Genomic DNA, 21,555 nt, shown 5'->3' on the forward strand with positions numbered 1-21,555 from the left:
TACAGGATGCATACATATTGCACACTTTACTCAGCAGACTAGGGATTCCTTCTCTTGGCCAGGGAAACCTCCTGGACAATGCGGATCCTTAGCACCTGTTTGGAGAAAGGTACTTGTAACTCCCTTACACTTGTACCGAGCAGGCTTGGAAGACAGAGAAATGAGTTCTAGACACAAGATACATTGTTGAGGTTGAGAATGTGGCTGATTTGACTTTCCTCTTCTTCTCCATGATATTATTATAAAATTCAGTTGAATGAGGCCAGTTCACTTAGTCACTCAGCAAGAATTTTCCAAACACCTGCTCTGCAGTGAACAAGGCCAAGTCTCACTCTCCAGGACCTCCGGTCCAGTCAGGTGCATGGGACATGTCCACCAACAGCCACAGGTTCCACAGACAGAAGGAAGCAAAATATTATGGAGGCTCAGAGAAAGAAGCCATCACTCTTCTTGGAGGTGAGGCAAGAAAATATTTTCACAAAGTCTTTGTAGGATCTTGAACATTGGGGATGAGGGCATTCCAGACACAAGCGCTGGGTTAGCAGACACTTGTTTGGGAAGGCCGAGAGGTCATGGATGCTTGAGAAGGAACATGAACTTAACTTAGCAGGAAAAGGGGAGTCATTGCAGGCTTTGGGGCAGAGAAGTGTGGCCTAGATCTGGCCTCATGATTAGGGCAGATTGAAGTGAGGGCCTAGCAGATAAAGGGCTGATGGTGTTCCAATTGGCCCCCCAGGCAGGAGAAGCCGAGGAATACAGTACTTGAGGTAATTCTGTGAGATGCCTGCAAAGACAGAATGGGGCTAGAAACTGCACTTGGCCATCTGGGGAAGAGGCCTAACTAAAAACCAAGTTAGAAGTTTCCACCATTACCTGGGACTGCTATACTTTTAATGATTTGTACAAGCTTTTTTGCCACTTGAAGTGACCAGAGGACTTCCTGTCACCTTCTTCTCATAATCAGGAAAGTCCCAGGACTCACCTAAGTTTTTACTCAGGGGCAGGAGCAGGAGCAGGGGCAGGGGCAGGGGCAGGTTTAAAAGGAAGACCAAAGAAGTTGTGGTTCAGAGACATGCATGATTCCTCTAGGTTGGCCAACCAGTTACACGGTTAGGAGAAGGCCTGGCAGGTAGTAGGCATTCACTTGTCAATCAGACGCTTCCTGGATGAGGTCTGAGCCAATCTACACTTAAGGACAAATAACTTAGACCACGATATATTATCTGTGGGATGAGAATGTGCCAGGGCACAGAACATTCAAGTTAAAGACATTGCTTGCTATCTCATTTTGAATGTCACATAATTAGCAGACTAGTGCAGTGGACATCCTCGGTGGGAGATGAGGAGAGGCAGGTGAAGGTGATGAGAGGCCTTGGGAGCTGGCAGCCTGGGGAAATGGGTGGCCCTCAAAGATAACAGCCCCATGTGCAGCGCACTTGGGACAATGAGAAACTGTTTAGGACATGGGTTACTCATTAATTGCATCATGCTCTAAGGAGCCCCCTTTAGGACTTGGAGCAAGCAAGCTCTGAGGTCAACCAAGGAACATTTCAGACCTAGAAGGGGAAGACAAATATGCCATAACCTAGGATCTACTAACCCACCTTCCTGGGGGGTTTCCAATAGCACTGAAGTAGCCTTCATCCTTGGAGAAGCCAAATGGAGCTAAATAAATCACAGCTCGTGACACCTGTGGTGGATTACATCCTACTGACCAGTGTGCCCCATCATACTGTCTTGCCGTGTCCTGGGTGCTGCTGCATAATGACTCTTCCAACTATTTCCTATTCAAACTCATTAACAATGAGAAAGAGGAGAAAACTTGGCCTGAATTTAAATTCTGAAAAATCATCTTCTACACTATCATTTCTCTAACCATTTTGTAAAAATAAAATAAAATAAAATAAAAATATATATACACACACACATGGTCCACCTAGAGTAGATTCTTTTAGACTAAAAAAATATATATTTTAGGGTTACTGATTGAAAGTGGCACATGCACCCCGATATTTATAGCAGCAACATCCACAAAAGTCAAATATGGAAAGAGCCCAAATGTCCATTGACAGATGAATGAATAAAGAAGATGTGGTATATACATAATGAAATATTACTCAGCCATCAAACGATGAAATCTTGCCATTTGCAATGATGTGGATGGAGCTAGAGGGTATGTTGCTAAATGAAATAAGTTAGAAAAAGATAAATGCCACATGATTTCACTCATAGGTGGGATTTAAGAAACAAGACAGATGAACATATGAGACAAGAAAAAAAGAGAGGCAAACAAACCATAAGAGACTCTTAGTGACAGGGTACAAACTAAAGGTTGATGGAGGGAGAGGAGTGGGGGATGGGCTAGATGAGCAGTGGGGATGAAGGAAGGCACTTGTTATGATGAGCACTGAGTGTTGTATGATGAATCACTAAATTCTACATTTCAAACCAATTTTACCAAAAATGTTAATTAACTAGAATTTTAAAAAAAAACTAAAGAGAAAAAAATAAAAATAAATCTTTTAAGGCTAATATAAATAGAGATCTATTAGTACCAGGGTCAGTTTTATGCCTTCGATATGGACTGTGTTTATGTCTGATTGAGGTACGCTAGCACATTTTCCAGGCTTGATACAATGGTGAGGTTGTTTTTTATATGACAATAAGTGTAACAAAGGTGGTGTCACATTTTATGACACAAATAACTTTTGATGACCCTCTAGAGTTTGAGTTCCTTGCTCTTAACTCCAGGTTGGCATCATAGTCAGAGATCTAATCAAAAGACTTGCAGCAACTGGTCTTTATTACCAGCTCTTCATAGAAGCTCTATGTCACAGTCCAAACATGCCAAACGATGCAATAGACATGTCCTGAGAGCCACCTATCCCTGAAGCCCACTGTATCGCACCACATCGGGATGCAGCCCCCTACGAACTTTTGGATTATGACTTTGATTCAGTAGTAAATGTGATTTTGATAGTCACTTTATATTGAATCCCTAAGTGGGGCCATCTTTTAAAATCTTCTAATTGTCCAATTCCTATTGCAAGAAAATGTTCCCTTTACAAATCCAGAATTAGACACTCAGTGGTATTTGCCAGATTATGGTGTCCCTTGTCTCTTAAATGTTTGTTTATTCAACTTGAAGCTTTTCACATTTTTTAGAAAAACTGAAAGCCCATTAAAGGGTATTAATTATGTTAGTATTTGCCAGAAAACACTCGAGGAAAGCAGTGTTTTGGTTTGTTTGTTTGTTTTTTAATGCAGAGCAAAATCGGTTGTATTTAAAAAGTCCTTTCCATAATTTAACTGAATACTTTCACAAAGCAGAGATCTTTAGGTTAGACAGTCTTGTATTCTGTTTGTTCACAGCAAGTTATTTTTTATTAATATGTATTATATATATAATGGGGGTATTATATATTGTATAATATATATTTTTTAAATATGCATACCACATCTTCTTTATCCATTCATCTGTAAAAGAACACTGTGGCTTCTTCCACAGTTTGGCTGTTGTAGACATTGCTGCTATGAACATTGGGGTGCAGGTGTCCTGTCATTTCATTACATCAGTATCTTTGGGGTAAATACCCAGTACTTCAACTGCTGGGTTATAGGGTAACTCTATTTTTAACTTCTTGAGGAGCCTCCACACTGTTTTTTTCCAGAGTGGCTGTACTAGTTTGCATTCCCACCAACAGTGCAAGAGGGTTCCCCTTTCTCCACATCCTCTCCAACATTTGTAGTTTCCTCTCTTGTTAATTTTAGCCATTCTCACTGGTGTGAGGTGGTATCTCATTGTGGCTTTGATTTGTATTTCCCTGATAGCAAGTGATGCAGAGGATTTTTTCATGTGCTTATTGCTCATGTGTATGTCTTCTTTGGAGAAATATCTATTCATGTCTTCTGCCCATTTCATGACTGGATTGTTTGGGTCTTGGACGTTGAGGTTGATAAGTTCTTTATAAATCTTGGATACTGGCCCTTTATCTGGTGCATCATTTGCAAATATCTTCTCCAATTCTGTAGTTGTCTTTTAGTTTGTTGGTTGTTTCCTTCGCTGTGCAGAAGCTTTTTATCTTGATTAAGTCCCAATAGTTCATTTTTGCTTTTGTTTCCCTTACCTTCATAGATGTATCTTGCAAGGAGTTGCTGTGGCCAAGTTCAAAAAGGGTGTTGCCTGTGTTCTTCTTTAGAATTTTGATGGATTCTTGTCTCACATTTAGATCTTTCAACCAATTTTCAATTTATCTTTGTGTATGGTGTAAGAGAGTGGTCCAGTTTCATTCTTCTGCATGTGGCTGTCCGATTTTCCCAACACCACTTATTGAAGAGACTGTCCTTTTTCCAGTGGATAGTCTTTCTTGCTTTGTTGAATATTAGTTGACCATAGAGTTGAGGGCCCATTTCTGGGTTCTCTATTCTGTTGCATTGATCTATGTGCCTGTTTTTGTGCCAGTACCACACTGTCTTGATGATCACAGCTTTGTAATACAGCTTGAAACCAGGCATTGGATGCCCCTGGCATTGGTGTCCTTTTCAATATTCCTCTAGCTATTTGGGGTCTTTTCTGATTCCATACAAATCTTAAGATTATTTGTTCCAACTCTGCAAAGAAAGCCATGGTATTTTGATAGGAATTGCATTGAACGTGTAAATTGTCCTGGGTAGCATTGACGTCTTCACAATATTTATTCTTCCAATCCATGAACATAGAATGTTTTCCCATCTCTTTGTGTCTTCCTCAATTTCTTTCAGAAGTGTCTGTAGTTTTTAGAGTACAGATCCTTTACCTCTTTGGCTACGTAAATTCCTAGGTATCTTATGGTTTGGGGTGCAATTGTAAATGGGATTGATTCCTTAATTTCTCTTTCTTCAGTCTCATTGTTACTGTACAGAAATGCCACTGATTTCTGTGCATTGACTTTGTATCCTGCCACATTGCTGAATTGCTGTATGAATTCTAGCAATCTTGGGGTGGAGTCTTTTGGGTTTTCTACATACAATATCATGTCATCTGAGAAGAGGGAGAGTTTGACTTCTTCTTTGCCAATTTGAATGCCTTTTATTTCTTTTTCTTGTCTGTTTGCTGAGCCTAGGACTTCCAGTACTATGTTGAATAGCAGTAGTGAGAATGAACATCCTGATCTTAGGGGAAAGGCTCTCAGTTTTTCCCCTTTGTGTTGTGTTCCTGATCTTAGGGGAAAGACTCTCAGTTTTTCCCCTTTGGAAATGATATTCGCCACAGCAAGTTCTTTATGTCTGCTGGCTCTCTTTGCTAAATTCACTTTCCTACTCTATAGATGTTCAAAAAGTGTCTAAGTGTCTGGGAGTTTGGGCTGGGTTATATTGATGCAGGAATGAGAATGAACAGTTTTTCATGATTTCCCATGAGTCTCATGAAGGGAAGTCAACTGACAATCCAGTGAGCAAAGTGTGACATGGTACTGGTGATGGTTGTTTTGTGCTGTTTCTGCAGGGCAGTTGGTGTGGGAGAGATGAAAGAGTTGTTAGAAATGTCATATATTTTTATCTCTCTAAATCAAGTGATCTTCCTGGAGACCATAGTCTGCCTGCCTGGCAGGACAGGCCTAGTCATATTGGGGGTCACTCCTCTACCTTCTTAAAGTTGTTGGAAATTCTCTGGGTTCCTCCAGAGCAGAGAATTTGGGGGAGGCCTTTGGTCTTCAGGTCACAGTAACCATCCCACAGAGTATATCAATTCACTATGCCTCTTGAAGACCAGACATTCTTACATGCCTAATGTTGGCCTCAGCAAAGGGGATCATGTCCTGTGATCCTCGAGGCCTGTACCTCTTACCAAGATCCCCTTGCCATCATATCAGAGACCTCACCACCTCCTCTGCAAGCACTGCACAAGAATGGGGTGCTAGTCCTCCCTAACATTCCCAGGATGGAGCCCCCCTGTCCACCTCCTTGTCTTGAGCAGATCCTTCCTCTCCAGATCCCTCTCTTTGTTTTGTCTTGAGTGTCTGCATGAGCATCCCCTGATGGGATGGACCATCTAGGAGATGCTTTCCATTCCAGATATTACCATTCTGTGGTTCCATGTTGTGTTTCTTGATGCCCGTGATGAACATGGTGACAACAGACTGACCATGACCATGAACTTTGCAGATCCTACCCTCACTCAGCTCCAGGCATTGAGCTGGTTCTCACTCTGCATCTCGACACCTCTGTGGAACCAAGGGGCCATGACTGATCCAGGGTGTGGTGCTTGGAGCTGCCCTAGTTCCTGGATCCTCAGAGCCCAGGCTGGCAGACATTTGTCTCCCTGACTCATCCCTACCCTGGCTGCATATCAGCTCCCAATATTGAAAGACAGTGAGGAGGTTTCATAGAATTGAGTTGGGCCATGTTCTTCAGTTGGGTAGCTCACATGCCTTCTGGAAAGCAGGAGTATATTATATTCTAGCTGCCTAAATTCCATGAAGCCTCTTCAGAAACTGCCTTGCAAGTTCATTTCCATAGGTCATTAACCTCTTTTGGATAGATTAACTCCAAGAGATTGAAAAAATGGTTTCTTGCCTTTTAAGGGTGAATTTTTGGTTCTCAGTTTTTTGGTGTTTTTTTCTCCCCTCCCCCCCCACCATGAAGAGTTCATGTTCGCCTCAGGAAGGACAGACTGGGTCTGGTGGAGACGGCTCTTAGCTGGTGTCTTCTTTTCTTATGTGGTTCCAGGGAAGGGTGGGAAGATCCCACAGATTCATCAGCTCTATTGTCAGTGCGACTCTGTATGTCTTTCACTGACTGGCCAAGCAGGATGCCTGCCACTTGCCTGCAGTGACTTTCCCGAGGAGAATGGTGGGAGCAGAGGGCCTGGATTACTGCAGCTGAGGAGGGAGGGTTAAATTGTCTGCTAGAGAGCATGACAGACCCCCCACCAAATGTAAATGCTTCACACAGATGAATTTTTAATGGAAATCAATTTTGCTCCTTCAAAGAGACTTTTGGCTTCTTGGAAACTATAGACTGCTCACTGTTGATTACTGACATTATGTTTCCTTTCTTTTCCCCCTCCCCTTCCCTACTTCCCCTCCTCCTTTCCACCCTGTTGGCAGCTGCCCGTATCTGGCAGTGAAAATCACCCCTGCCATCCCTGTGGTTGGTGGCATTCTCTTCTTCTTCGTGATGGGGACCCTGCTTCGCACCAGCTTCAGTGACCCAGGAGTCCTTCCGAGAGCCACGCCCGATGAAGCCGCTGACCTGGAGAGACAAATAGGTAACCCCGAAGGTCTGCTCTGCCCTTGGCCTCCAGGCCCTCCCCACTGGGACTGGGCCACCACTCGGGAAGACAGGCCAGGGTTCCCAGGCAAGAGGGGCAGGCAGGGCGCGGCCGGTGACACGTAACCTGGGAGTCATCTAGGAAGTCCTTGTTCCCTGGGCAGCAGCTGACCCGAGGAGGAGGTGGGAGGTTAAGTGAGTGGTTGGAGGCAAGGCCAGGATGTGCCGTCTAGCTGAGGCACTGCCACCACCACACTCTGCTTCCTGATGTTTCTCTGAAACCCAAGCCCCTCTGAGAAGAAGCCTCTGTCCTGAAAGACCCATAGTTGCAGGTGGCTGCTTTCTGTTCCCTTTATGATCATCATACCTATTGCTGCTTCCCATGATGGAAAGCTGGGGAGATGACATCTTTCTTTACTGTCTTGTTTATCCAGCCTGGGACCCAGAACTTCCTTTATTAAGACAACAAAGATACATACATATATATGCATATTCATGATGTATATTGAGATGAATAGCCTTAGTTTTCCTTAGATGTTGCAACCCTGTGTTGAAATTTCCTTAGATACTTAAAGGTAAGAAGTTTACAGCAATCCATTTTAAACACATTAAAACAAACCTGATCCCTCACAGAGAAAACTTTTAAAGTTCTATTTTGAGTTAAAAAGAGAGCTGCCTCTTGCTCTTAAGAGTTTGCACTTGTGAAAGCATAGCTTTGCAGTGACGTGATGATAATTTGACAACTGGCAGGGGGGCTGTGGTGACTCTGGGTGAACTAAAGCTTAGCGTGAAAACCCACCTGACACTTCCCTCCCACTGTTCCTCCTACTCTGTGGGCTTCTCTTCCCAGCCTCACTCAGCCAAAAGGCCCCCACTTTCCAGTGTCAAGAGATACGAGTGTGGGTCTTGAGAGGCAGCATGTGCTGTGGGCTGCCACCCCTGGGTACCAGAGCATGGTTGTGTCCTCTGAACATCTGCTTCCATCCTTCATCCCCACCGTGAGGGAGGAGAGCAGTAAAGGAGTTGAGGGTGGGAGTATATGGCAGTGGTCTGCTGGGCTGCAGCCTTCTTGTGTCCTGAGGCAGGGAAGCAGAGAGAGGAAGAATCAGCCATGGAGAAACAGTCTCTTTCTTAGCCAGTGCATCTTGGGATTTCATGACATTAATTATATATTAATTAATAATTTAAAGCCTTACATTTATAGCATGTGAATCATTTGTAAAGGCCATCCATGGCTATCACAGGATTTGACCCTAGCCAAGCAAGTTTGGGAAGAAGTCTTTATTATAACATCCATTTTGCAAATAAAGATACAGCCCGAAAGAGGTTAAATGGGAGAAAGTGGCAGAGCTAGAGCCTTGAACCCAGGTCTCCTCGGTCTCAGCCTTTATTCTTTCCAGGGTGTCTGTCATGGGCCTATCAAAACTGTGTAGTCTGTACCCCCATCACCTTAGCATGCAGCTTGAAAATCCTCTGCTCAAGTGGTGTGCAGAGAGCCTGGCTCTTCACAGTGGCCTTGAAGCATTTTCCTGCTGCGAGCCTATTTTCTACCCCACCTCTTGGTTAGTGCAAGGAGCATTTGTGAAATTAGCAAGATTAGGAACTGGGCATGATAGAGTACCAGTGGAATTCTCTATCATAAATGCAGATTCTAAGAGGCATAGAGTTTCTGTTCATCCTTGTTAATATTTAGGAAGTTGCGTGATTCACTAAAGTGCTTTTTGGGGAGCTTTGAGTTAATAACCTTTACTTTTTAAACATAAGTATTTTTAAAACTAGCTCTGCCCTATGCCCCAAGAGACAAAGAACCTGTGAAAGTACTAGATGGGGTAAAGGATAAAACCAAATCTTGTTTCAAATGAGGGACAGCTGAGGGTCTTTAGAGACAGGACAAGTGTGGCAGATGTGAGTTACTCTGAACATCCCTTCCCTAAAAGGCAACGAGAAAACTGGACAAAATAGTCACAATAACTTCATGGATTTAGAATTCAACAGTATTGAGGGGCAGTTATTTGTGAAAATCTGTTGGACTTTGGGTAAGAATAGCGGTGTCTGTGACAGTCCCATGTGGGGCTGCTCTAATCTCCACCTGAATTCCAAAGGTGAGAAATTTCTACCTGGACAGGGCAGACTCTGAAAACCAGCAGCTTCCCTGTCTGAAGAGCTGATTTGTTTTGGAGTGAAGTATGGAAAAAAATCAGTAACTGAAACTTATATCTTAAGCTAGAAAAAGTGGGGCACCTGGGTAGCTCAGCAGTTAAGCATCTGCCTTCAGCTCAGATTGTGATCCCAGGGTCCTGGGATCAAGTCCTGCATTGGGCTCCCCGCAAGGAGCTTGCTTCTCCCTCTGCTTCTGCCTCTCTGTCTGTGTCTCTTGTGAATAAATAAATAAAATCTTAAAAAAAAAAACTAGAAAAAGAGCAAACTCAACTCCAGGCAAGCTGTAGTAAGGCAGTAGTAAAGATGAGAGTGGAAATAAATGAAATAGAATAGAAAAAAACAACAACAGAAAGACAGTGAGACCAAAAGTTAGTTCTTTGATAAGATGAACAAAATTGACAAATATTTATACTATGCCCCACCCCTTCCAGAAAAAGAGAGAAGATAGAAATTCCCAAAATCAGGAATAAAAGCAGAGGCATTACCATTGACTCTACAGATATTAAAGGATTTTAACTTTAAGTCACAAATTAGACAACTTAGATGAATGGACAAATTCTTAGGAAGCCACAATTACCAAAAGAATGACTCAATAAGAAATAGAAAAGCTGAAGAAACCCATAACAAGTAAAGAAACTGGCTGTCCATATGTAGAAAGATGAATTTGAATCCTTACTTCACACCATACACACAATTTAATTCAAAATGGATCGTAAACCTAAATATAAGAGCTAAAGCTGTAAAACTTCTGAAGGAAACATTGAGAGGGTTTTTATGACCTTGGGTTAGGCGTGCCTGGGTGACTTGGTCAGTATGGGGCTGGCTTTTGATTTTGGCTCAGGTCATGATCTCAGGGTCCTAGGACTGAGCACCACATTGGGCTCTTTGCTCAGCACAGTCTGCTTGAGGATTCTCTCTCTCCCTCTCCTTCTGCCTGTGCCCCACTTGTGTTCATGTGCTCTCTCTCTCCTTCTCTCTCTCTAAAAAAAATCTTTTTTAAAAAAGTTCTTACATAGATACCAAAAGCATGATCTGTAGAAAGAAAAAGATAGTAAATTGGAGTTCATTAAATTAAAGACTTCTGTGCTTCAAAAGACACCATTAAGGAAATAGAAAGAAAAGCCACAGACTGGGAGAAAGTATTTGCACATCATATATCTGATAAAAGTATCTTGTACTTGTATCTAGGATATATTGAGATCTCTTACAACTCCATAAGAAGACAACACCCAATTAAAAATGAGTAAAGGATTTGAACAGACATTTTTCTAAAAAAGATATATGAATGGCCAATGAATACATGTAAAGAAGGAGATGCAAATCAAAACTGCAATGATGTACCACTTAACACCCACCAGAATGGCTTTAATCCAAAAGACTGATAACAAATGTTGGTGAAGATATGGAGAAATTGGAGCCTTCATGCTGGTGGGGATGTAAAATGCTATAGCCACTTTGGAAAACGCTTCCTTAGAATTCCTCAAGAAGTTAAGCATACATTACCATATAACCTGGCAAGGCTATTTCTAGATATTTATCCAAGAGAAATGAAAACCTATGTCTCTGATGTGCATTGTACCTAATACCCCCAAACTGGAAACAACCCAAATGTCCATCGGTAGTCAAACTGATGAGCCCCACATGGTGCAGCCACACAGTGGAATACCAGTAAGTGATAAAAAGGAGCCTAGTGTTAACATGAGCCGAAGCATAGATAAATGCTAAGCAAAAGAAGCCAGATCAGAAGGTTACATACTGTGTAGTTCCATGTGTATGAAGTGTCCAGAAAGGACACATCTTTAGAGTCAGAAAGCCAACAAGTGATTGCCAGGGCTGGGGACAGGAGTGAGGATTGCTGCACTGGGACATGAGAAAACTTGCCAGAATGGTGAAAACAGCCTAAGATTGGACTGGGATGCTGGCAGCACAATCCAGTACATTTATTAAAGGTCACGTTATTGCATACTTCGAAAGGATAACTGTTAGGTTTGTAAATTACAGCATAATAAAGCTGTCCAAAACCAGAGGAGGAGAGGAAAGGAAGAGGAGGAAGATGGAGCAGAAGAAGAGAAAGGGGCCACTCGCCTCTGGTTGTATGACATTAGACTAGTTGTAAAATGGGAATAAGGACACATAGCCTATAAGATCAGTGCAGTAAATGGTTGGGGTTTTTGTTTTTGCTTTTGTGTTTTTAAGAAAAAGTTCTTCTCTTTTCCCACCCAGCTCTCTCCTCACCTTCCACATATGTGGACTGTCCTAAAAGAATTCATCACCTGACACATGATCGGAATAAATGGCAGAGCTAGTCTAATTCTTTATTAGGAATCCTCCCCTGTATTACTTGGCTGTGGAGAATAAGATTATGTCTCAATGAAATCTTAGCACATTTATTTTGTGCGATCCGAGGAAGGAAAAATGGAAATTAGATGCAGAACCTTCTTATGATTAGTTATTAATTCTAATTATCTGTAGTGGATCTCTCCTTATAGAGGTCCATGATAGCCGCTTGAAACCAGCCATCTGAGTAATGAAGTGAAGCTGTGCCAAGGGTGGGACCAGCTTTCCCGTCTTCAGATTTCTGGGGTGAGGGTGTAGGTGGTGAGGAGGAGGGGGAAGCTCTGTGTCTCAGAGTCTGTTACAAGTCTCCTGAAATGCCTTACCCTTCTTTTTTTCTGAAAGACCTTTCCTGATTAGTTAACATTGCAGCTAAAAAGACATCCAGGAATGGCAGAGAGGTCTCCCTGGGGTCACTGGAGTCCTGCTTTGGAAATGTGACACTTTGAAAACTCCATTTTTTTTTTTTTCAGTTCACTCAGGGATGGTAAGATACTAAGCAACTGATTTGGAGTTAGATAAAAGTGATGAGACACCACATTATAAATCGCCAGATCAACGCATTTCAAGTAGGGAGAGACCTTTCCAGGGATCAGAATGGGGGAAAGCAGTGGGTCTGCCTCTTTGCTTTTCATTACACATGTTGTCTCTTCCCATCCCTCAACAGTCCTAAGGACCCCAGACAGGAAGTCCAGGGGGAGCCGAAATGTGGACTCAGCTTGTTGGGCTCCAAAAGCAAGGCTAGTTACTTAGGAAATTCTCTCCCCATGTCACGGTCACCCTGACACCACAGAGTTCTCTGATACGCAGGATCTGTGGAAGAAACATGCTAAATTGATCAGAGCTTAAATGGTAGCTTGGTGAAGGGGGAATCAGATCAAAGGAAGCAGGGTGGTCTTCAAAAAACTCACCTGTGCTGTGGCAGTGGCACAGTCTGAGTTATTGTCCCAATTAGATGATTACTCTGCTGGACGGAATGGGCCCGTGGGAGTCTCCCTTCTGTCTCTCTGTCTCTGTCTCCCCTCTCGCTCTCCTTTCCTCTCTCAATTCCTCCTGTCCCTCCTCCTCCCTCCTTCCCTCCTCCTCCCCCTCTTCCTTCCCCTATTCCTCTCTCTCCACTCCTCATCCCTAACCCCTCCTCCTCCTCGTCCTCCTCCTCTCCTCCTCCTTCCCCTATTTCTCTTCCTTTCCCTTCTCCTCCTCCACATCCTTCCTCCTCCTCTTCCTCTTCTTCTCTTTCATCCTCTACCCCCCACTCTTTTGGTCAGATTCTCATCAGCAACTTTTCTTCTAGTACACAGAACCGATCACCATTTCTAAGATGAAAGTTTATCTTTCATCATTTCCTAAATTAATCCTTGGACTGGACATCCTCTAGATGAGATGTTTAGGAAGCAGGGCAGTTTCCTGATCCCGAGGAAACACCAGCCCACCAGCCCTGGTTCTGCACCATCCAACATAGTGCAATTCCTGGGAAGAGTTCCATGGGAACAGGATGTTTTCATACCCCTATTTGACTTGCTAGAGTTTTTTACCCCTGAGACATCTTAATTCGGTGTTTAAGAGTGGAAAGTTTTAATTGGAATTTTAACAACACTGATGGATTTTTGTTGCAGAAAATACTTTCTGAGAATACGTTGGTCCAATTGAAGACCTAAATCAATGTTCTGTATTGTAAAGCTACACTATTTCTAAGTTTTTCCCATTTTCATTTTTATTTGACTAAAATTATTTTAATAGAAGTAATTTCTTTTCCGCATAAAATTTATAGTTAAGAGGTTTTTTTTTTTATTGATCAGGGTTTTTGTATCATGAAAGTTGCCATTATGAATTTTCTTATGGAAACGTTACTTCTACTAAGACAGATTTTCCTGGTGATTTAAAAATTTTTTGAAGTCAATACTGATTTCCTTTTGTGAATATTCACCATAAAATATTCATTGGTAATATTCAGCATAAAATTGTTTCAAAATGTAATCGTTTTATCTACTTTTGGCCTCATGATTAATCTAGTGTCTTTGATCTGTAATTAAACCTTTCTGATACTTTGCATCACTTCACGTACTATACACTAGGTGCCCACAGTGTAGAACATACCAAAAAAAAAAAAAAAAAAGAGGCAGGGCCACTGGTAGTTAATTTGCTTGGCTCTTGCCAGTTTTCTATTCCAAAAGTGGTATTTTCTGACCCTTCCCCCAGATCTTGTTTGCATCTCCCTGCTCACCTCCAAAATTACCCCAGCGTACCCCTGTGTGTAATTGTTATTTGCAGTGGACATTTTGGCATTTCACAAACATTCTGCTAGGCCTCGAAACTCTGTTTGGACTTGAACTACACCTGCTGGTGTGGGATTCCTTCCACCTCTGCCATCGTCTCTCCCCTGCCAGTAACCATGATGCCACTTCATCAGCTTTGGGACTTTCTCTCCCATGCACCAGTCTAAGCATTACCTGTGCCCATTGCCATAAAATATTCTCTGTGCTTTTTCTGTAAAGCAATTGGTTTGTTGACCCATGAGGAAAGCTAGGGTAATATGAATAGCTATTTTTCATTGAGTGCTTCTCTTGTGCCAGATATTATGCTCAGCTGTGTCCACATCTGACCTGTATACTTATAGCACCTACTCCGTGGTGTTTAGACACTATTGTCCTTATTTTATTCACAAGAAAGCCGGTACTCAGGAAGGAAAGTGATTGGCCAAAGGTCATTTGGCCAGAGCTGGGAAGGAGGCCCATCTGCTATCACCCCCTATGCTTTTACTCACTGCCCACCATCTTGCTGCTTTGGGGAGCCAGGCCCTGAGCAAGAGATTTCTGGTCTTACTAGAGCAAGTAGCACTTCCCATTTCCTCTATGTTATTTTCTCTTCCTCAGACTGTCTACATCATCTAGCTTTCCTGTCCCGTTGGCTGAGTCCTCCATCACATTCATAGCCTAGAAATAGAGAGGTGTGTCCAGCACGTCATGGCTACAGGGCCTAATTCTCAAATCCTGGGCCCAGTTGGGTGGAGAAAGTAGAACCACAGGGAAAGTCCAGACAGTCTAACATCCATCTTGAAACTGTCTGCAGATATAGGGACCTTTTGGGACTCTCACTGATGTCCAGATGTCCTGTGATGCTTGTGAATGAGTTAAGGGAAGGAGGGGAGCAGGGTGTCCCACCATGTCTGAAATATATTCTGGAAGAGACAAGGCATTTGAAGAAAATGACATCCTAGGAATAAAACAAAAAGTAGATTCTTTGTTTGAAGGAAAATGCTAGAATCATCTAGTGTGTACAGATGCCAGGGCCAGGGAAGGGTAGGCAGCGATTCTCCCACACCAATGCAGGGTGGCAACTCAGAATGTCAAAATTCCTGATTGTCTCTTTAAAAAAAAAAATCCAGCCTGGGAGAGCTGGGAACCAGATGTCACAATTCAAAATTGTGGTATTTGGGGAAATACCACAAGATTTTGAAGGCTCTAGTTCTGAGGGAAGGAAGGAGCCGGAGATTTTTGTTTTTCTGAAGGATTTGGGAGGATGGGTGTTTTTCATCCAGGATGTTCATTGAAGCCTATATTATTTCTTCTTCCTGTAGAAACCCAAACTTGTGGGAATGTACCATGTGTTGGACCTGAGGCCAGTTTCTGATGTAAACATATTCACTTGTTTGTGAGGTTAGGACATTTTTCTGTGATGGTTGGGGTAGAGAATTATAATGACAGAGAAAAGCAGCCTGTAGCTCCCCTCTTCTGGGGATGCCCTTTACAGAATTGTCTTCACTGTGCTCCAGATAGCTTTGTGGGTGGCCAGTAGTATTTCCCTTCTTTTTACGGGAAGAGAAACTGAGCCAAGGTGAACTATTGCACTTGCTTAGGTCACACTTTCTTGTCCCCTCTGCACTGTCTACCAATCTGAATTCCTAAATCTACATAGGTATTTTGGTGACCTCTGTACTTCCCATCCTGAATCCACTGGGTGTCTCTTAATATAATAAAGCTCAAGAAGTTGAAGGTTTGACTTACATAAGTGTACATATGTACAGATTTGGAATCTCTTCTAGAGAATTAATGAACCCTCCCTAGAAGCAACGGTATCACTTCATTGCAGATGAGAGGAAATGACTCTGTCTCTTTCACTGCACAAATGTCACATTCTTTAGAGTCTGTTAAATCAGCAAAATGACGGCACAGAAAAATGTTGACATGCTTTGCTGGAAGGAAGGAAGGAAGGAAGGAAGGAAGGAAGGAAGGAAGGAAGGAAGGAAGGAAGGAAGGGAAAAGAAAAGAAAAGAAAGAAAGAAAAGAAAAGAAAAGAAAGAAAAGAAAAGAAAAGAAAAGAAAAGAAAAGAAGAAACATACTCTAATTGTAATCAGTTCTCATATGCAAGGCTGTGAAAAGGGGAAAATCCAGATGATGAACTAACCAGGGTGAGGGAAAGGTCAACTGCAAGAGAGCAGAGAAAGCCAGAAGCTGCAAGGATGGGAAGGAAAGGCTCAAGTGGCACGAAAAGGATGGAAAAATTGAGACCATGTGGTTTAAGAAATGGCCAAAGGAAAGAGCAAGGGTCTGGCACATGTTTCTGGAAATTAGAGGCTCACCCTTCCCCAGCCAGGGGCACTGAGATCCACAGATCCTGGTTGATGAAAGAGCTTGGGGAACCCACCTCCCAGATGGATTTCAGGTAGGCTGGTCCTCAGCAATGCTCTGAGCTATAGAACATTCCCACTTAAAGGGACCTCAGCAATTGTGGAGATCATCCCGGGCAACTCCTTCAGCTTGCAGACAAGGAAACTGAGGCTCAGAGAGAGATAAGTACTAATATCTATCATTTGACTCTTTTGCTTCTGAAGGCGAATCCCTAAATCCTTGCTACACAAAGAGAAGTCCGTTGAGAGGAGCAACATCAACATCTCCCCGAAGCTTATTAGAAATGCGGAACCTCTGGCCCCATTCCATGCACTGACTCGGAATCTGAATTTTTAACAAGATCCTGAAAGCCAAGAAGCTCCCTGAAGCCTCTCGCTCCCACCTGGGGCCCCGGGGACCAGACTGTTCCTCTCCATCAGTCAGCCGTCTGCTTCCCCTCCTCTTAAGCTCCCAGGACTGCCAGGTTTTCAGGAGTTTAGCTAAATACAAATTCATGTACTTTGAGCATTCGGTGTAGTAGCCTCCTTGCAGTGCCTTTAAGTGGCATCTTTTCCCTTATTAGTACTTATAAATGATAACTTTATGATAAATACCTCCTCCTTTGAGAGTGCTTTACAGATTCCAAAGTCCCTAGATGTTTTTAATATCAGTAAAGCTCTAGAGCTAAGGTGATTGAACCTGCATCCCAGCTCTTCCACTTGTTGTGTGACCCTGCGAAATGTTTTAACTTCTCTGAGCCTCGATTTTAGTGCATATAAAATAGACCCACTGAGTGCAAAGGTCCATTCCAGTGTTATCATCCTCTGAGTCTAGAAATAAACCCTTCCTCCTCCTGGGCTTGACCATGAAAATCCAGGAACCAAAATATTCTAGAAGGTTATTTAGCCCGTTCAACTACTTAAACAAGAAGGATGACCTATTCTTCAAATAATTTTAGAGTGCAAAGCTGCACGCACACCTGTGTAAATTCAACAAGTAAACTGTAGGCGCCACAAAATAAGAGATATTTAAATGACTCACTGGAATATTACTATCATTATTACTTTAACTAGTGTCCTTGGGAGGATTAAGCAAAATGATGGAACAATAGCTCTTCTGAGTGAGGGAATGAGTCAGTCAATAGGATTTAGAAGGAAGTCAAAGAGAAGGCACCTCATCCAAGAATGGGCAGGGCATGTTCCTCCAAACAGGCTCCGGAACTCAATGGGGCCCCACTGGTGAGTGTGCAGGGCATGAGGAGGAGGGGAGTACAAGCATGGCTTTTCAGGAAAGAAATCCCGCTGGAGGAGGTTAATCAGAAGAGGGGGCAGGCCCTTTGAGCCTGGAAGTGGGAGGCATTTTCTTATTACAAGTGTTAGAGTAGCATGAAAAGCAGCTCAGGGATAAAAGGAAACAAAGCACCCAGTGAGGAGAGAGAAAATGGACCGGGGTGAGGAGGCGGGGGCGGGGCTGGGCTGGGAGGAGCTGAGGCTGAGCAGGTGCAGCAGGGCAGGGAAAGGATTAGCAGCCCCGCGGGGCAGGAGAGAGGATTTAGAGAGCCATTGCTAGGGTCAAAGAAGCAGTAGGCACTCCGTGGAGTTTTCCTAAGAAGAGCTTTACTCTCTCTCTTTCTCTCTCTCTCTTTCTTTTCTTTTCTTTTAAACAGCCTAAGGAGCCATCCCACATTCTGCTTCATATAACATCTGCATGTTTTGAGTGTTTTGTGGCTGGAGTCTACACTAGGGATCTGACTTAACCGAGAGCGACTTGCTAAATGACTCTGCTTGTCCCTTACCTGTCCTTCACGCCCTTTTGTCATTTATGTGCTTATACAGTCAGTGATACCAATGGGGGCTGTGATTCAATGAAACTTTGTCACAATAATCACCCTCCAAAACTTTGTTATAATCAAACCAACTCACCATTGATTTTCCAAGTAATCTTTCTCCTTCCTCCTTTGGAATTTAAAGCTGTAAAGTAGGAATTTACAGCCAGCTTTTTTTTTTTTTTTTTGAGGGAGGGTGATAGATATGTGTTCTATCTCCCTTCTCTTCTATGCCCTGGGAAACTCAATGCTAAGTGAGCTATGGGAGGTACATAAACTGTTATTTTGTGTTTCTGGTAGATAAGTTCTGAGGTTAAGAATACAAACAGGCTAGTATCTGCCCTGTTGTCCAGAGTTTGAGGTAGGCATGAGGACCCACTTGCAGCCAGCACTCAGAGGGTAGAAGGCACTTGTGAAAGAGGCCAGTGAGGCATATAGTGGGAAGATGGGGGGTTTCTCTAGTGAGGGCTCTTCCTGCTATCATGTTTGGCAAAGAAGAAATTCCTCACATTTTTCATTTATCCAAGTTTACCATCCTAGGCCCCCAAAGGAAAATTGTAACTTACATAGGTGGACAGAAGTGAAGACCATTTGTTTGGAAACTGCAGATTAACACTGTGTAGGAGAAAACAGAAGTACAAGTGGTTGAATGCCATATTACATACCATCAAAATTTGGAGTGAGCCCTTTTATAAATCTCTTTATTTTCTTTTAAGGATGGAAACTTGAAGTTCAAGGATCTTTGAGTGAGTGATGGATGGGTTGCTTCTTATACTCAAGAGAAAGCAACAGAGTAGAAGTGGCTAAAACCCCCCATGGCTCTCACACAACTAAAAGTCACACACTTGGGGCAATGCTGAGCAACACAGGGGTGCCTGGGTGGCTCAGCCGGTTAAGCATCAGACTCTTGATTTTGGCTCAGGTGATGATCTTAGGGTTGTGAGATCAAGCCCTGTGGGCTCCGTGCTTATCACAGATTCTGCTTAAGATTCTCTCCCTTTCCCCGTATGCCTCCCCTCACACGTCTCTCTCACTCTCTCTCTAACATAAATAAATCAATAAAATCTTTTAAAAAAATACTGAGCAGTATATCCAATAGAAATAGAATGCAACCCAAATGTGTAATTGTAAATGTTCTAGTAATGACACTTAAAAAATGGAAAGGAACAAGTAAAATTAATTTAATAATATATTTGCTTAGAAAAAGAAAAAACAATATATTGGCTTTAACCTGGCATATCTAAAATATTCCCATTTCAACATATATTCTATATTTAAAAAGTACTTAGTGCTGAGTCTTTCTGGTGTGTATTTTGCACTCATAGCAGATTCAGTATGGCCTGCTCACATTCCAGATGTTCACATATGTCTAATGTCTAGCACATTGGGCAGCACAGATCTAAAAGACACAGAATTGGATCTGAATAGTTGTTAGACTCTCTCAGAGTTACCAGTATTGTTTATCTTGCTTTGGGCCCTCTTGGGAGGATGGCTTTTATCTTGATCATTTTCTTGAAGAATGTCATACATTAATTTATTTTTGTGTATTCAACATATACTGGAGTGCTTACTCAGTATGAGACACTGTCATAGTGCAAATTATACTCTTAGCAGATTTCTTTTTGGTTTCTATCAAGTTAATTGTAAAGTTATAAATGATAGAATCATCTGAAATACCTTAAGCAGAATCATTCTTGTTTTTAATGACAGTAATGTTTTTAAAACATTGGTCATGTTTCCACGGTCAAATTCCATGCTGTAGATTCGGCCATTGTTTCTTAAACTTGAAAATACACCAGAACCACCTGAAGGGCCTGTTCAAACAGATGGCTGGTCCCCCTCCAGAGTGTCCAAGTCAGGGGGCTAGGGTGAAGCCCACTACTTTGCATTTTTTAAAATTATTTACTTTAGAGAGAAGGAAAGCACCAGCGGTGGGGCAGGGGGAGGCAGTGGGAGAGGGAGAGAGAGAATCCTCAAGCAGACTCCCCACTGAGCGTGGAGTCCAACACAGGGCTTGATCCCACAACCCTGAGATCATGAACTGAGCTAGAATCAAGAGTTGGACATTTAACCAACTGAGCCACCCAGGAGCCCCTTGCTGCTTTGCTTTTTGACAGGTTTTCAGGAGTTGCTGATGCTGCTGGTCTGGAAGCCATACATTGAGAACCGCTGGGTCAGAGATACATTTTCTCTGTTAAGATTCTTTCCCTTTTATGTATCCCACCCACCCAAAGACAGAGCTGAACATTTCTAGAAAGATGAACAACCACAAGATTTATATGTCTCAGAGGGATTAGTTCTGGAATGAGTGGATCTCTTCCCTGTGGTCTCTTTTCTAAGATAGGGACATAGTGACCCAAGCAGGAAATCTGAGAACAACTCCCAGGGGCCAAATGATCAGGTGTGCACTCAGCTAACGGAAGCTTGTTTATGCTTTGGGGACCAGCATCAGTTGTGCCCCCAGCTAACCCTCTCTGTACGGGGCCTCATGGGGATAGCTGTCATTTAATACCTGCCACCTATTTCCAGAGCTCACACTTGTGCTGGGCTGGGGAGCTGAGAAGAGTATCTGTGGTTTTCAAAGCTGTTGAGTACCATGTACTAGCAGAAGAATGTCATAGACTTTCCATCCCGTGCTTCACGGGACAAGTTTGCCTTTAACCTCCTATCAGAGGATAGCTGATACCGAAGCCAGCCAGAGCTGCTGCCTGTCCTCCACAACATGGTATGCCCTGCTCATGTGTGTTTGTCCAGGGCTACTGCAGAGCCAAAAATACTAACAGGAGGCATATGTTTTGTAAGATGTCAGCCTTCTACACTCACTCAGGTATAATGGATCCATTTGGGAGGATGAGAGCTGGCCAGGCCAGGTGTCAGTGAGGCCAGAACCTTTTGACTGGATCCAGCAACATTGCTGTGTCATACAGTTGATGACATGGTTGATTTGGAGTTTTCAAAGCACCCAGAGAAAAGGCCCACTCGGAATGGTGGCTTCTGATCCTTAATAAGTTTATTTTTCAGTTTGTGTCACTTCACCATGATTCAGGTCCACCTTTACTGAACTCAGAATGATGTCTGAGTTGGCATCTAGAAGGCCAGCATGTACTCTTGTCAAGTCAGAGACCTTTTATCTAAGTATTATCATAAATTCCACCCAAAATGTGTGCAATTCTCTGTAATAGATTGGGATTCCAGGTTTTTCAGGCCAGCAAGTGAAGCCTGGGCATCTGGGATGAGACTGCCCTTGGTTCTCCTCTGTGATGCTGGTCACCACAAGGTTTATTAAGAGTAACAAGGACACTTGTGGCTATCACTACCTTTCCTCAACTCCGTCACCTTGGGCAGGAGTGGGTCAGGGGCTTGGTCTCTATGTTCTGTAT

At 42.9% G+C, this 21,555-nt stretch overlaps 1 protein-coding gene across 4 annotated transcripts in view; it reads left to right on the forward strand.

The window, feature by feature from the left end:
- ZDHHC14 (zinc finger DHHC-type palmitoyltransferase 14) overlaps positions 1 to 21,555 on the forward strand; it is a 273,044-nt gene that overhangs the window by 154,759 nt on the left and 96,730 nt on the right. For 2 of the 4 annotated variants that reach the window (XM_041742553.1, XM_041742550.1), the window contains exon 2: positions 7,086 to 7,258. In XM_041742553.1, coding sequence (XP_041598487.1) covers positions 7,086 to 7,258 — 173 coding nt within the window. The remainder of the gene's footprint in view (positions 1 to 7,085; positions 7,259 to 21,555) is intronic. The other 2 variants (XM_041742554.1, XM_041742551.1) reach the window with 1 other exon arrangement.

Source organism: Vulpes lagopus, chromosome 2 (assembly GCF_018345385.1).
Source record: "Vulpes lagopus strain Blue_001 chromosome 2, ASM1834538v1, whole genome shotgun sequence".
Taxonomy (NCBI): domain Eukaryota; kingdom Metazoa; phylum Chordata; class Mammalia; order Carnivora; family Canidae; genus Vulpes; species Vulpes lagopus.